The sequence below is a fragment of the Chrysemys picta genome, chromosome 10 (assembly GCF_011386835.1).
Source record: "Chrysemys picta bellii isolate R12L10 chromosome 10, ASM1138683v2, whole genome shotgun sequence".
NCBI lineage: Eukaryota > Metazoa > Chordata > Testudines > Emydidae > Chrysemys > Chrysemys picta.
Window position 1 is genome coordinate 43,108,600 of NC_088800.1, and position 12,599 is coordinate 43,121,198.

At 40.0% G+C, this 12,599-nt stretch overlaps 1 protein-coding gene across 19 annotated transcripts in view; it reads right to left on the bottom strand.

Annotated features, from left to right (window-relative positions):
- Positions 1–12,599, bottom strand: part of MYO9A (myosin IXA) — a 475,076-nt gene that overhangs the window by 89,941 nt on the left and 372,536 nt on the right. For all 19 annotated transcript variants that reach the window (XM_065558506.1, XM_065558508.1, XM_024103989.3 and 16 more), the window contains one exon: positions 1,021–1,142. In XM_065558506.1, the coding sequence (XP_065414578.1) occupies positions 1,021–1,142 (122 nt within the window). The remainder of the gene's footprint in view (positions 1–1,020; positions 1,143–12,599) is intronic.

Consider the following 12,599-nt stretch of genomic DNA (forward strand, 5'->3'; position numbering starts at 1 on the left):
GTAAGGGGCCTTAGTTTGCTACAGACTAAGGCCAGATCCGCTCTAAAAGGTTAAGTTGACCCAGCTATTGTTACTCAGGGATGTGAAAAATCCACACTCCCATGCAACGCAGTTAAGCCAACCTAACACCCATGTAGACTGCACTAGGTCGATGGAGTAATTTGTCTGTTGACCTAGCTACTGCCTCTCGGGGAGATGGATTAACTACAGTGATGAGAGAATGCTGCAGCTGTAGCAGTTTAAATGTAGACATAGCCTAATTCACTTTAGAAGCAAACTAAGGCCACTTTACTTCTGAATGAGCACATCCACACAGGCAGTTAATGCACTTTAACTAATATCCCATAAATTCACACTTTTAGTTAATTCACCTTAACTTTCCTACATGTCACTGTGTAGACATGCCCTGAGACACAGACCTGGAAGAAAGAACAGAACCAAAGTAAAGGTAACCTTAGCTGTTCTTCCCTATGATGGGGAAACTCTTGATAAGTAACATTTTTAGTTCATAGTCATAGTTTAGATGGTTTTTTTTTTTAAATCTCCACTGTTTGCATTACCCAGTTAGATGCAAGCACTTAGATTAAAAAACAATTAGGAGGGCACTGAAATCATAAATAAGTAGAAATAGCGATTAGTGCGTTAGGTATCTTTTTGGCAAACATTACCAAGAAAGAGAAGACTTCAGCATAAATAATTGTGTGACTGCACTCTAAGCAAATACTGAAGAAAAGAATTTCCAACATTTCCCTTTAACAATACTAGATGAGGTAAGAAGGAGATCTCTCTCTCTCTCTCTCTCTCTCTCTCTCTCTCTCTCTCCTTTCCTCCATGGCAACCTGAGGAAAAGTTCTGTGTAGCTCAAAAGCTTGTAGCTTCCACCAACAGTAACCTTGCAGATTGTTTTCTTCTTTTGCCTGGCGCACACATAATTTGGGTAAGGCAGTGTGAGCCTTTAGAGTTTGGTGAACACATGACCACAGTCAGTCATTGTGACTTTCAGAAATAGTTCACACTCACTTGCTTTCCTCATCCAGCAGGTGGAGCAGTCCTGTTGGTTTCTTGCTGATAAGATTTATACAGCCAGAGTTATCTATGTAGTCTATGTTGTGCCAGCTGATGCCTTCTGCTCTGTACTCCTCCTGGGGAAAAATAAAAGGCAATAAGAACAGATCAATTGATTAAAATAAAGTTGGGTTCTGAGCTTACAAAACTCAGAAGTTCTCCTTTTCAAAAGAACAGAGAAAAGTTAGTTTAGATGGTAATGAAGCAAAAGGATGTCCCCCAAAATGAAGATGCAGAGGAAGTTAAGGACCCTGAACGTGCCATGTCTTTCACAGTTGCTCCACAGGAAAACTTGTAGGTAATGCCAAGGGATGTATTTCAAAGCCAAGAGCAAAAGCTGAAAAGAGAAGCACCAATGGTTTTGTTGGAAATTAATATAAAAATTTATAACACAATGGTGCTAGTTCTTGGGATGATGCCCTGCCATTATTTTTTGGTTTGCAGAAGAAAGTAAAAGAGTAAAATAGTTGCTTAATTTAAACATCAGAGAAAACCAGAGCATCTTATATATTCAACCACATCAATCCTTAAAACTATTTTAATGGAACCAAGACACTTTTAGAAAGATTCCATTTGTCACTTTTTCTGAGAGAAACAATTCTTCTCCCTATTTTCTCTCCTATAGACAGTCTGTTTACTGTATACAACATAGTACCCACTGTGCATAAAAATATATATAATACGACACACCCATCACTCTTCCATGTTTTCTCAATTCTGCCTGGCTATCCCAAAATTATGTGATAAGTTTGCAATGCTGCCATGAAAATCATGCAACAGTTTACTGTCCACACTCAGACCCACCATGCAATCCTAAAACAAAAGTCACACAACACACATCCAGTAGGAGATATGGATTAGATGTGTGTTGCTTTTATCTAAAAATTTATTTATTTATAAAGGAAAACAATAAAAACCTTACTGTTTCACTGGGCCCCAGCAGCTAGGAAATATTGTCCTTAGGACTGAAAGGTAACACAAATAAGAAATAACACCCAACACCTTTGATTTAATTTGAGACATTATAGCACAATCTTGCATCCGAAGAAGTGGGCTGTAGTCCACGAAAGCTTATGCTCTAATAAATTTGTTAGTCTCTAAGGTGCCACAAGTACTCCTGTTCTTCTTTTAGCACAATCTTGGTAGCTAATCTGTGCCTTGGACAATATTTTACTGCTTTGTTTTGATAACTAGTCACTATTTGTAATTTTATTTATGTCTTTATATATCTGATTTATTCCAGCTGACGATCTGCCCCTAACTTCACTTTGGGAATAAAGACTCTCTCTTTTATAGGCCAGATCCTCAGCTGATGGACATGAACGAAGATCTGACCCTCCATCTTTTGAAAATAAGATGTCGTCTCTTAAATTAAAATATAGAAAGGCTTAAAACCATTTAGAGACACTAGTTGTATAAATAATTATAATGCATTTGGAAATAAATGTAGTCCGTTCATAAAGTGTAATCTCCAGAATACGTTTATGCATAAAAACTTTTGAGTTTTCTCTCCATAGTGTAGACATTTTTTAAACTATACAGTGTTGTGTATATAGCAGCATGTATTTAAACAGCAGAACGGAACCCAGCCAAGTTTCTACTATATTTTTGTAAAGCAGTGTAACTTTTGTTGACTGGGTTAGATCAGGAGTGGGCAAACTTTTTGGCTCAAAGGCCACATCTGGGTATAGAAATTGTATGGTGGGCCATGAATGCTCATGAAAAAGGGGGTTGGAGTGCAGGAGGGGGTGAGGGCTCCAGCTGGGGGTGCGGGCTCTGGGGTGGGGCCAGAAATGAGGAGTTCAGAGTGCAGAAGGGGGCTCTGGGCTGGGGCAGAGGGTTGGAGTGCGGATGGGGGGGCTGAGGGCTCCGGCTGGGGTGCAGGAGGGTGGCACCAAGGGGTTCGGAGAGTGGGAGGGGGATCAGGGCTGGGGCAGGGGGTTGGGGCGCTGGAGGGGATCAGGAGTGTGGGCCAATGGGAACTGCAGGGGTGGCACTTGGGGAGTGGGCAGTATGTGGAGCCCCCTGGCTGCCCCTATGTGTAGGAGGGGGGATACGCTGCTGCTTCCACGAGCCATGCCGAGCCACGGCACACATGGAGCGAGGCAAGCCCCGGATCCCGCTCCCCGGCAGGAGCTCGAGGGCCAGATTTAAACGTTTGAAGGGCCGGATGCGGCCCCCCGGCCATAGTTTGCCCACCCCTGAGTTAGATGAAGAAAGAATTATTACAAAGCTCCCTAAGAAGCACCTAATATGCATTTTACATGTGTCCAATCCACTCTTACTGCTCTTTTTTTATTACTGTGTTTTTCATATTGTTAGCAACGTTTTTAACTTACGCATACAAGCTAAATGTGTTCTTCAAGCATTTTCTTAAGCATGATCTGTACATATTTAAAAAAAATGAATAACTTTAGTTTTTCCCACTAACTAGCCCCCTGTAAGCAGGGGAAGGGCACTTCACAATATTAATCTACCTGAAAGTCAATGTCCAGCCATTTCATTTCTGTTCAGCAAACAATGCACATGAGCATTTTTACTGGAAGCCACTCTGCCAAGTCCAAAGGCTGTGGTATGATTCTGCCAAAGAGTAATACCTATGAACGTACTTGAGATCAGGAAACTTAACCTCTGGTCCTGTTTCTTAAGAGCACACCACTCTTAAAAAATATCTATGGTCTGCCAATAGCTCTTGATACAGAATTGACAAAGGTGATTACTTTTGTAAGAGAGTCTGTGTATGTGAGACTAAACAAGCGATTTTGTGCGAGAGATGTGCGAGAGATTTTGTCAAGCGCTTTGGGACATTTCACAATGGTTTTTAACAATGACATCGCAAGAGCATTCAGGTGTGAAGTTGTTTTGTTTTGTTTTCAATAGAAGCTCATAAGATTAAGTCTCTTTATATATTATTTTAGTTTAAAGATGGAGGTTCCCTGAGCAAATAGTGAGAACTGGCAGAGTTCCCCACAGCTTTCACTGGGCAACTCAGCTCTCACATGCAGGGATATCTGATTTCCTATTAACAATGCTGTACCAAGAGCTGGGTGGGAACTGGATTTTCCATTTTGTGGGAAATTCCATGACTTTTTGTTCCATTCTGGACTGGGGGGAAAAATTAAGATACATTTCAAAATTCAAAGAAAGAAAGATTTAAATGTTCCATTTTGTTTGACATTTAATTTTTTTAGATGTGTTTTATAATATGAAATAAAAAATTTTGTAACAAAAAAGTAATTTCAAAAGTAAAATCAAAATGTTTTATTCCAAAAATGCTTTGTCTTTTCCTAAATGCAAATTCACTGAAATCAACACTTATGTCAAATGTTTTGCTTTTGATTAATCAGCATTTTCCAACAGAAGTTCCATCAGAATATTCCCACCCAACTCTATCTGTGCATTGTTGATACAATAATAACTGCAATGTAAATAAACCAGATCACCTAAGCAATGGGAATAAAGTTTGAAGGATAACGTTTAATGTTCAAAACTCATAATAAAGAAAAAATCCCTGAAAATGTTGCATTAGAATGGAAGAATTTTAGTGTTTGAAGATCTCTATACACTGAGCAATGGAACCACATTATAGTAGAGAAGTCAGAAATCAAATACAAATTGCTGCTAAACTATAGACAAATCTTTTGGTTTTTACATTTGCACTAGTAAGTCAGTGAATCCTGCAGGACTGTAAGGCAGAAAAAGTCCTGCCAACCTTGAGGGGGGGACACATTTCTTCAATAAATACAGGTTCTTCTTGTATGTCTGTGCATGAAACATTAGCAAGAATGGGCATCATCCATCAGCTGCCTGCTTCTGACAGCAACTTAATCAGATGCAGCACATATGGCTTTCCCTCAGACAATTTAATTCATTCAGGGTTATTTTGCTCTACTATACTCAGAGCTCAAATATTAGTAACTACTGGTGCAGTGGCATTTAATTATAAAAGAAGAGGCTTTTTAGCTATGACTGTGCGTGAGGGTGCACGTTACATAACCATGAAAAAGATCCCAGTGAAAATGACTGCATGCCTAGTCACGTATTTAATCCTATTAAAAAATCAGAATAGTTACTCAGCACTTCCCATCTCCTAACTACTTTGCAAACATTAATTAATTAGTGCTCACAATGTCTGTGCAGTTGAATAAGTATACTCTCTATTTTACAAGAAGGGAAATTGAAGCAGAAAGACTGATTTACCCAAAATCAAAGTAATTTTAAGAATCAAGATTAAAAGTCAGGTGGTTTCTGGTTTCCAATTCTATGTTCAGGGGACAATGCTCCCATCTCCTTCCTTGCCCCTCCTTTAGCTATTCACTATTAAAAAGTGTTTCCTTGGTTGAACACGAAAGGATATAAAATACATAATCAAGCTCAAAAACCTCTGTTAAGCCAGGCCATGGATCCAGACCTAACAAGGTTATATCACAAGTGTGTGTGTTAAAGAGTCAAAGGTGTGGTCTACTACTAAAACATAGGTCGACCAAGCTATGTTGCTCAGAGTGTGCCCTGAGAGATGTAGTTAAGACAACCCATGCCCCAGTATAGCCACCACTAGGGCTTTGTCTACCCTGGCAGGTGAAAGACAAAACTTTTGTCATTCAGAGGTATTAAACACCGCCCCCTCCCCCCGAAAGACAAAAGTTTTGTTGAAGACAAGAGCTGCTGCGAACAGCGCTTTGTTGGCAAAAGCGCTCTCTCCTGCCAACCAACAGCAGCTATACTGCGTGCCTTTTAGCGGCACAGCTGTGTTGCTAAAAGCTACATAGCGTAGACATAGCCTAGGTAAACGGAAAAATTATTCCGTCAACCTGGCTATTGTCTTTCAAGGGGGTGAATTTACTACAGTGATGGAAAAACCCTTTCTGTCTACACTACAGCAGCAGAGCTGAGATTGTGCTGCTATACCACTTGTAGGGTAGACATAGCCAAAATGAATTCAAGTACAATGTTTAGGGCAGATCCCTTTCAAATAAAAATGAAGTTACCTCCATACAGGTTACAACATACAGACCCTGAGTACTACTTTCCCATTGATTGTTAAGAAACACAGGACTTTTAAACACAACTACTTAGAAAACCATAAGGCCAGAAGTCAAATAAGAGAGCAGAGAGCCTCTTCACCTACCACGCTGGCCATTTCTGCAGGAGGAGGAGGAGGCCTGGTGAGGGGAACAGAAAGAACTGCCATTTATGACTTCACTTTAAAAAATGCAGCCCTGGCTCCTATAGGGTTTGGAATTGTTGCCAAAGTCTCTTTGGAAGGCAGCCAAGATAGCAGAACAACAGCTCTGAAATGTGTTTTTCATGTTCATCTGGAACAACCTTCCTTACTGCAGAAGTGAAGTTACTCTCTGAGGCTTAATAATATGGAAAGCATTCATTACATTTCCACCTTCTCTTTAAATGTTTCTAGCTGTGCATAGAGAAGGGGAGAAAAAAATATCAAGAAAGGAGAATTTTTCTTGATCTTTGTAATATTGAATGAAGCAGCAAAGAAAACTCAGATGAGCTCACAGGTTTATAACAGTTCCATGGTCAGCTGACTATTCCCATTAATCCCCTTAATGGTTTTTTACCCACTTCATCTATTTATTATTGTGACTCTTTAACAGCTTCTGCAAAATTTATAATACAGATATTTAAATTTGCATAGGTCTGAAACTTGGTATATCATTTTTCAGCCCAGACATAGATGTTGTCTAGAAAAGAGCTTTTGTTCAGATTTTCATTTTGATATAGGAAAGTAAATTCCTATAGTTTAAATTCTTCAGAAACTGGGGGTATGTCTACACTACCAGTGCTACAGTAGCACAGCTGAAGCTACACTGCTCTAACGTAGAGACTTACTACAGCAACAGAGTTTTTCCAGCCCTGTAGTAAATCTATCCCCTTGAGAGGCAGTAGCTAGGCCAACACATGAATTCTAGCAGTGTTTACAGTAGGGGTTAAGTCTATGTAATTATGTCACACAGGGTGTGAAGTTTTTCACAGCCCTAAGAGAGGCAGCTAGGATGACCTAAATGTAAGCGTAGACCAGGTCAGAATGGTTATTCAGTGGTTTCATACTAACTAAAACAAACAGCTTAGTTCTTCAAGCTTGAACCTTTAACACCTGCATTGACACCTTAAGTCCTGATTATCCACAGCACAGGTAAGACTAATGCAAACTTCCTCACGCTCTTCATTTCCAATATGCCTCACCCGCTGACCCAGAGGAACCACCAAGATGAGTGGGGAGTTTACTTACTCATTTTATTTATGTGGTTTTTTCAGAGCACTCATCACAATAATACCTGCAGTGGATATGGAACGATGAGTTTTGAGGTTAAAATACTAAACTGGGACTCCGCTTATCTTGGTTCAAGTCTCAGTTCTGCCACAGACTCCCTGTGTACCCATGCTCAAGTCATTTAATTTACACGGGCCTCAGTTTCCCATCCACAGAATAGTGGATAATAATTCTTCCCTTCCCTACCATTTGTTATTTATATAAGTAGTTCTTTGTCTTTTACTATGTGTATGTAGTATTGCCAACCGCAAGAGAGCAAAAATCATCAGTCAGACTCCCCATATCATGAGACTGGCCCCAAATAGCATGAAATTTAACTCCCCCCATCAAACTTATTTTGTGTCTCTTATTTTCACTCCCCTCTATTCCTCTGCTAGTGAACCTAAAAAATCAACCTCTGATACATAAAATGCACATGTATTTAGCTGATCAGGAGGAGACTCCACTTATCCTCTCCTCAATCCTAAAACAGGGCAACTGCCGTCCATTTCCTATCCTGCCTCAACTCTCTCCCCTCCTAGTTTATTTCCTTTGATAAAAGGAGGGCTGGATGGTCAATAATTTGAGAACCACTGACCTAATTACTGCATTATGATTCACACTTGAACACAGAGTTTATATTACTGTTTAGGGTTGATGAGTTACAGATACAGATATTAAAGAACTTTAAAATCAAGTCAATCATTCATATAAGTGACAATGTCACAATAAAAACTGTGGACTTGGATTAGCCTTTTACAAGAAACATTTCCCTGTCTCTCCCCTTTCCCCCCCCCTCTGTGCCCAAAATTGGGCAGTGCTCCCGCACACTTCTCCCCTTCCTCCAGCTGCTCTGGGCCCTCTCCTTCCCATCCCTCTGCACCTCATTCTCCTGCAAGTCCTAAATCTGCCACCTGCTACCCCTCACTCTCTCCATTCCCTTTTCACAGAGACTCTGCTGCTCCTCCCAGTCTCTGCATTCTGTCCAGTCCCCTGGATCATAGCATGGCAGCCATTTTGCTGTTGGGCATGACTTCAATCTCACTGAAAATAAATATGGCAGCCAACTTTATTAAGGACAGCCTCACTTCCATGTGCAGATAGACTGTAAGGAAGCATGGGGCATTTTGAACAAGGGAAAATGTATGAGCTAGCAGACTTGCTAAAAAACACCCCCCCCAAAATCATTAGAGCCCTGATAAAATCGTGAGAGTTGGCAATACTGGTGTATATACTGTGCCTAGCCCACTGGGGCTCTGATCTCAGTTCAGGCTTCTAGTACTACCAGCATGGTAAAAATAATATCCAAGTAGAGGAGAGGGAACTGGGGCTTATTTAGTCTGCAGAAGAGAAGAGTGAGGGGGGATTTGATAGCAGCCTTCAACTACCTGAAGGGTGGTTCCAAGGAGGATGGAGCTAGGTTATTCTCAGTGATGGCAGATGACAGAACAAGAAGCAATGGTCTCAAGTTGCAGTGGGGGAGGTCTAGGTTGGATATTAGGAAAAACTATTTCACTAGGAGGGTGGTGAAGCACTGGAATGGGTTACCTAGGGAGGTGGCAGAATCTCTATACTTAGAGGTTTTTAAGGCTTGGTTTGACAAAGCCCTGGCTGGGATGATTTAGTTGGGGTTGGTCCTGCTTTGAGCAGGGGGTTGGGACTAGATGACCTCCTGAGGTCTCTTCCAACCCTAATCTTCTATGATTCTATGAGTGCACAATTAAGTCTCCATTTAGCCTACTAAGACTGCTTAATTTTAAACCTGAAATTTTCCAAGTTAGTCATTAACTATTACACTTATTTTTATTTTAAATAAATGGCAGTATTATTTGAAAACCAGGCATTATGTACTCACAGCAGGTACTGTACTTTGCTTAGAGTATTTATGTGGGCTGCAAATGACAATACCACCAGTTCCATTCACACTGTATATTACTGTGCCTGAAGAGCCTTGTTTCACCCATGGAACATTCTTGTATATTTCCAGCTACATCATATGTGCATTATAAGAGGGAATGTCTCATACCACACATGAATTGCCATGTTTCCATGTGTTGACAAACACATAACTTAATGGCATGGTATCCAAGAGTCCCAGCTCTTGGGGGCAATTGGTTAGGCAAGAATCCCAGCTTTCATATTTAATTTTTTTTTTTAAACTTTCATGGTTGCAGAGAAAAGCCTGAAACATGAACCAACTGTACCCTTGATGCTCAGAAACCCAAAGGCAAATGAAAAGAATCCAAAACTTATTTATTTTTAAATTTCCTGATTTTTAATCAAATCTCTTGATTGGGGGGAGAGAGTTGACTCATGATTTCTGAATGGTTGGGATTGGCAACACTGTTTCAGGTCAAAAAACACTGCTAATCTGATAGTTGGCCAGTTATTTCAATTTTTCAGCTTAATTTTATTAATACATTTTTGTACTTGAAAAATAAAATGCAATTAAAAACCCAAATGTTAAAAACTTTAAGGGTCAAATTCTTTAAATGTGGATGAAACAGGAATGCCCATATTTTCACCAACAAATGCAATTACCCAATCTAGCTGTGCAAAGTTGGTGGATGCAGGTTGTGTCTGTTGGCAGATGGCCCTACTGTGCTCTGTCTTCAAAATATGTCCCTAAAAGTCAAACTTAAATTGATAAACAGCAAGTTAATGCAGAGTTGATAGTACTGCTCTGTGCACAAGGGTTTATTTACACTTGAAAATGTACTAAAATAGTTATTTTGGAATTATTATTCTTGAAGGCAAGTAGTTAGGCTAGAATTTCAGCTTTCATATTTAAAAAAAATTATTCCAGAATAACTTCCTATATGGACCATTTCATTCCAGAATAAAAGTGTCCACATGTGGTCTTATACTGAAATAACTATTCCAGAGCAGCTACTTCGATAAATTTCCAGCAAACCCTGAGTCACCCTTTTGAACCCTGACACTGAAGCACATACATGATTGCAGAAGAAAAATCACAAAGTAGCATAGTCAGGCAAGTTAAAAATCCACTATCTCAGACTGCTTCATAACTGAATGAAGAGATTCAAGAGATTGATGATTATTTCTTGGGGGCAGGGGATATTGTTTGTTTTTGTCAATGGTATAGATTAAATTTACTCAAACTTTTTCATAGTGTGGACTACATTCTTCCGAGAAATATTGCAGCTCATTAGCTCACTACAGCCCTTTTGAACCACTCAGGTTATGCAAAAGATTTGTATACTGGCTTTAACAGCCAGCTGGGACTTCCCCCATAAAGCCAGATCTACTTCATTACCCCTTCACTTTCATCAGCTCGCAGAATAGGGGCAAGATGGAGGAAGGGGTGTGGGCGGTATGCACTGCACTCCGGTGACCCTTACCTATTGCATGGCTCCTTGGTAGTCATTGCATCTGGGATATAGTGTAGAACAATGTTGAAGTTCCTCTAAAATTACTCCAACCACTAAATGAGTGACTGGCTGTCTGCAAGAGTCGGGACCTGCAACCAGGTGCCCCACTTCTGCTGTGGTGACCAGACACAATGCTGAGTCCAATGTCTCACAGATCACCTCTTCTCCCATCTACAACCATGCAGACCACCTTCTCTCCCACTCATGATCAGCCAGTGATCTTGTGGCAACTACAGCTATTGCTTAAATGGAGATATATTATTACAAGCATGTTTCTGTAATTTTTAACTTTGCTCTATGCAATCAGTGATTTGCATTTTTTGAAGAAAATAATCCCACATGTGATTTTCTCTTCATGTAATCTCTCACTCCCATCTGTTTTATTAATCTCTCTTTCCCCCCACCCCACCACAGTGTCTTGGCCCTTCTACCTCCTGATCCATTTCTCATCTACTCCCACTATCCTACCACATAATTCTCCTCTCACCCTAGACATTTTCTGTCCAGTTGATTGTTTCCTTATCTCCTGGACATTCCTCCTCAGTGGGTTGCTCCAGACCTATTAGCAGCCCTGCTCCCTCTTCTGCTGGCAGCCCCAGTTCCACTGGTGGTTCCAGTTCATGAGGATGACTCTTGTTTCTCTCATAGCAGACACTTATACTGGAAAAAGCTCCCTCTCCTTTCTTCTAGCTTTTGCTTTTCCAGCTTTTACTGGTGACTAGATTGGATGTCTTTAGAAACAGTTAGAACTTGGATCACTGAGAATCACTGCTATAAAAACAAGCTTTATATTATACAGTAACAGTTATATTACAGATTTTAGGTTATTTTTCATTGTCTACTTTTTCCCCTTTCTTGTAGACAATATTATCTGGTTGGTTTGTTCTGTCTAACTTTCAGTGACTTGGCTCAGATATGGCAGAGTTTATTTTTCTGCCTTCATTGCATGTGCTGTACCCAAAAGTAACTTCTAGACCACACAGTGTCCTGCCTGATGTCTGCAGAGGACAACTGAAACCTACATACCCAGAATTGGCTGGATTAAGATCTCCAAAGATCTTTTATATTAGAAAATTATTTCTGAAGAATTTTAAAAAGTTCAAGCTTACGCTGACTGGGAAAAGATTGACTGAAAACCCCCCAAAACCCTCTCTTAAAACCAAAGTAAAAGTGACCACAGAGGTATTTATCCAGGTTTAATTAAATCCGTTTAAATTCATACTTTTAATTAACCGCTGCATACAGAACAACATATTTCAGCATTTATAGATGTAGAGGAATCCTCTGGAATGCAGCACCCTCTGCCTTAACAGATAAACTATACCTTTAATAGACCTATTATTTCTCCATTCACTTCAATGGAAATGGTAACACCAATTAACTACCTATAGACAAGGTGGATGAAGAAATATCTTTTATTGGACCAACTTCTGTTGGAGAGAGAGACAAGCTTTTGAGCTCCATAGAGCTCTTCTTCAGCTCAGTGTAACCTGAAAGTTTGTCTCTCTCACCAACCGAATACAAGATATTATACCACACACTTTCTCTCTCTAATATCCTTCGACACAACTATACTGCACACCTATTCAAATGTCAGCTCGCTGACACCAGCCTGCTTTAAAAGAGGTGGAGTCTCTTAGGCCAGTATAGCTAGACCAGAAAATTCCCCTAGAGGAGATGCAGTTTATACCAACAGTATAACTGTTCAGCTGGTATAACTACGTCCATACTAATGCTTTTTTCCAGAATAAAACTGTCATACAGAATCATACCCCCTAATTCACATTATTATACCTGCACAAATTACTGGTATTGGATTCCTGATGCTTTTTCCATGTTTTGTTTTTAAATTTGACAGAAACCTGACCTTG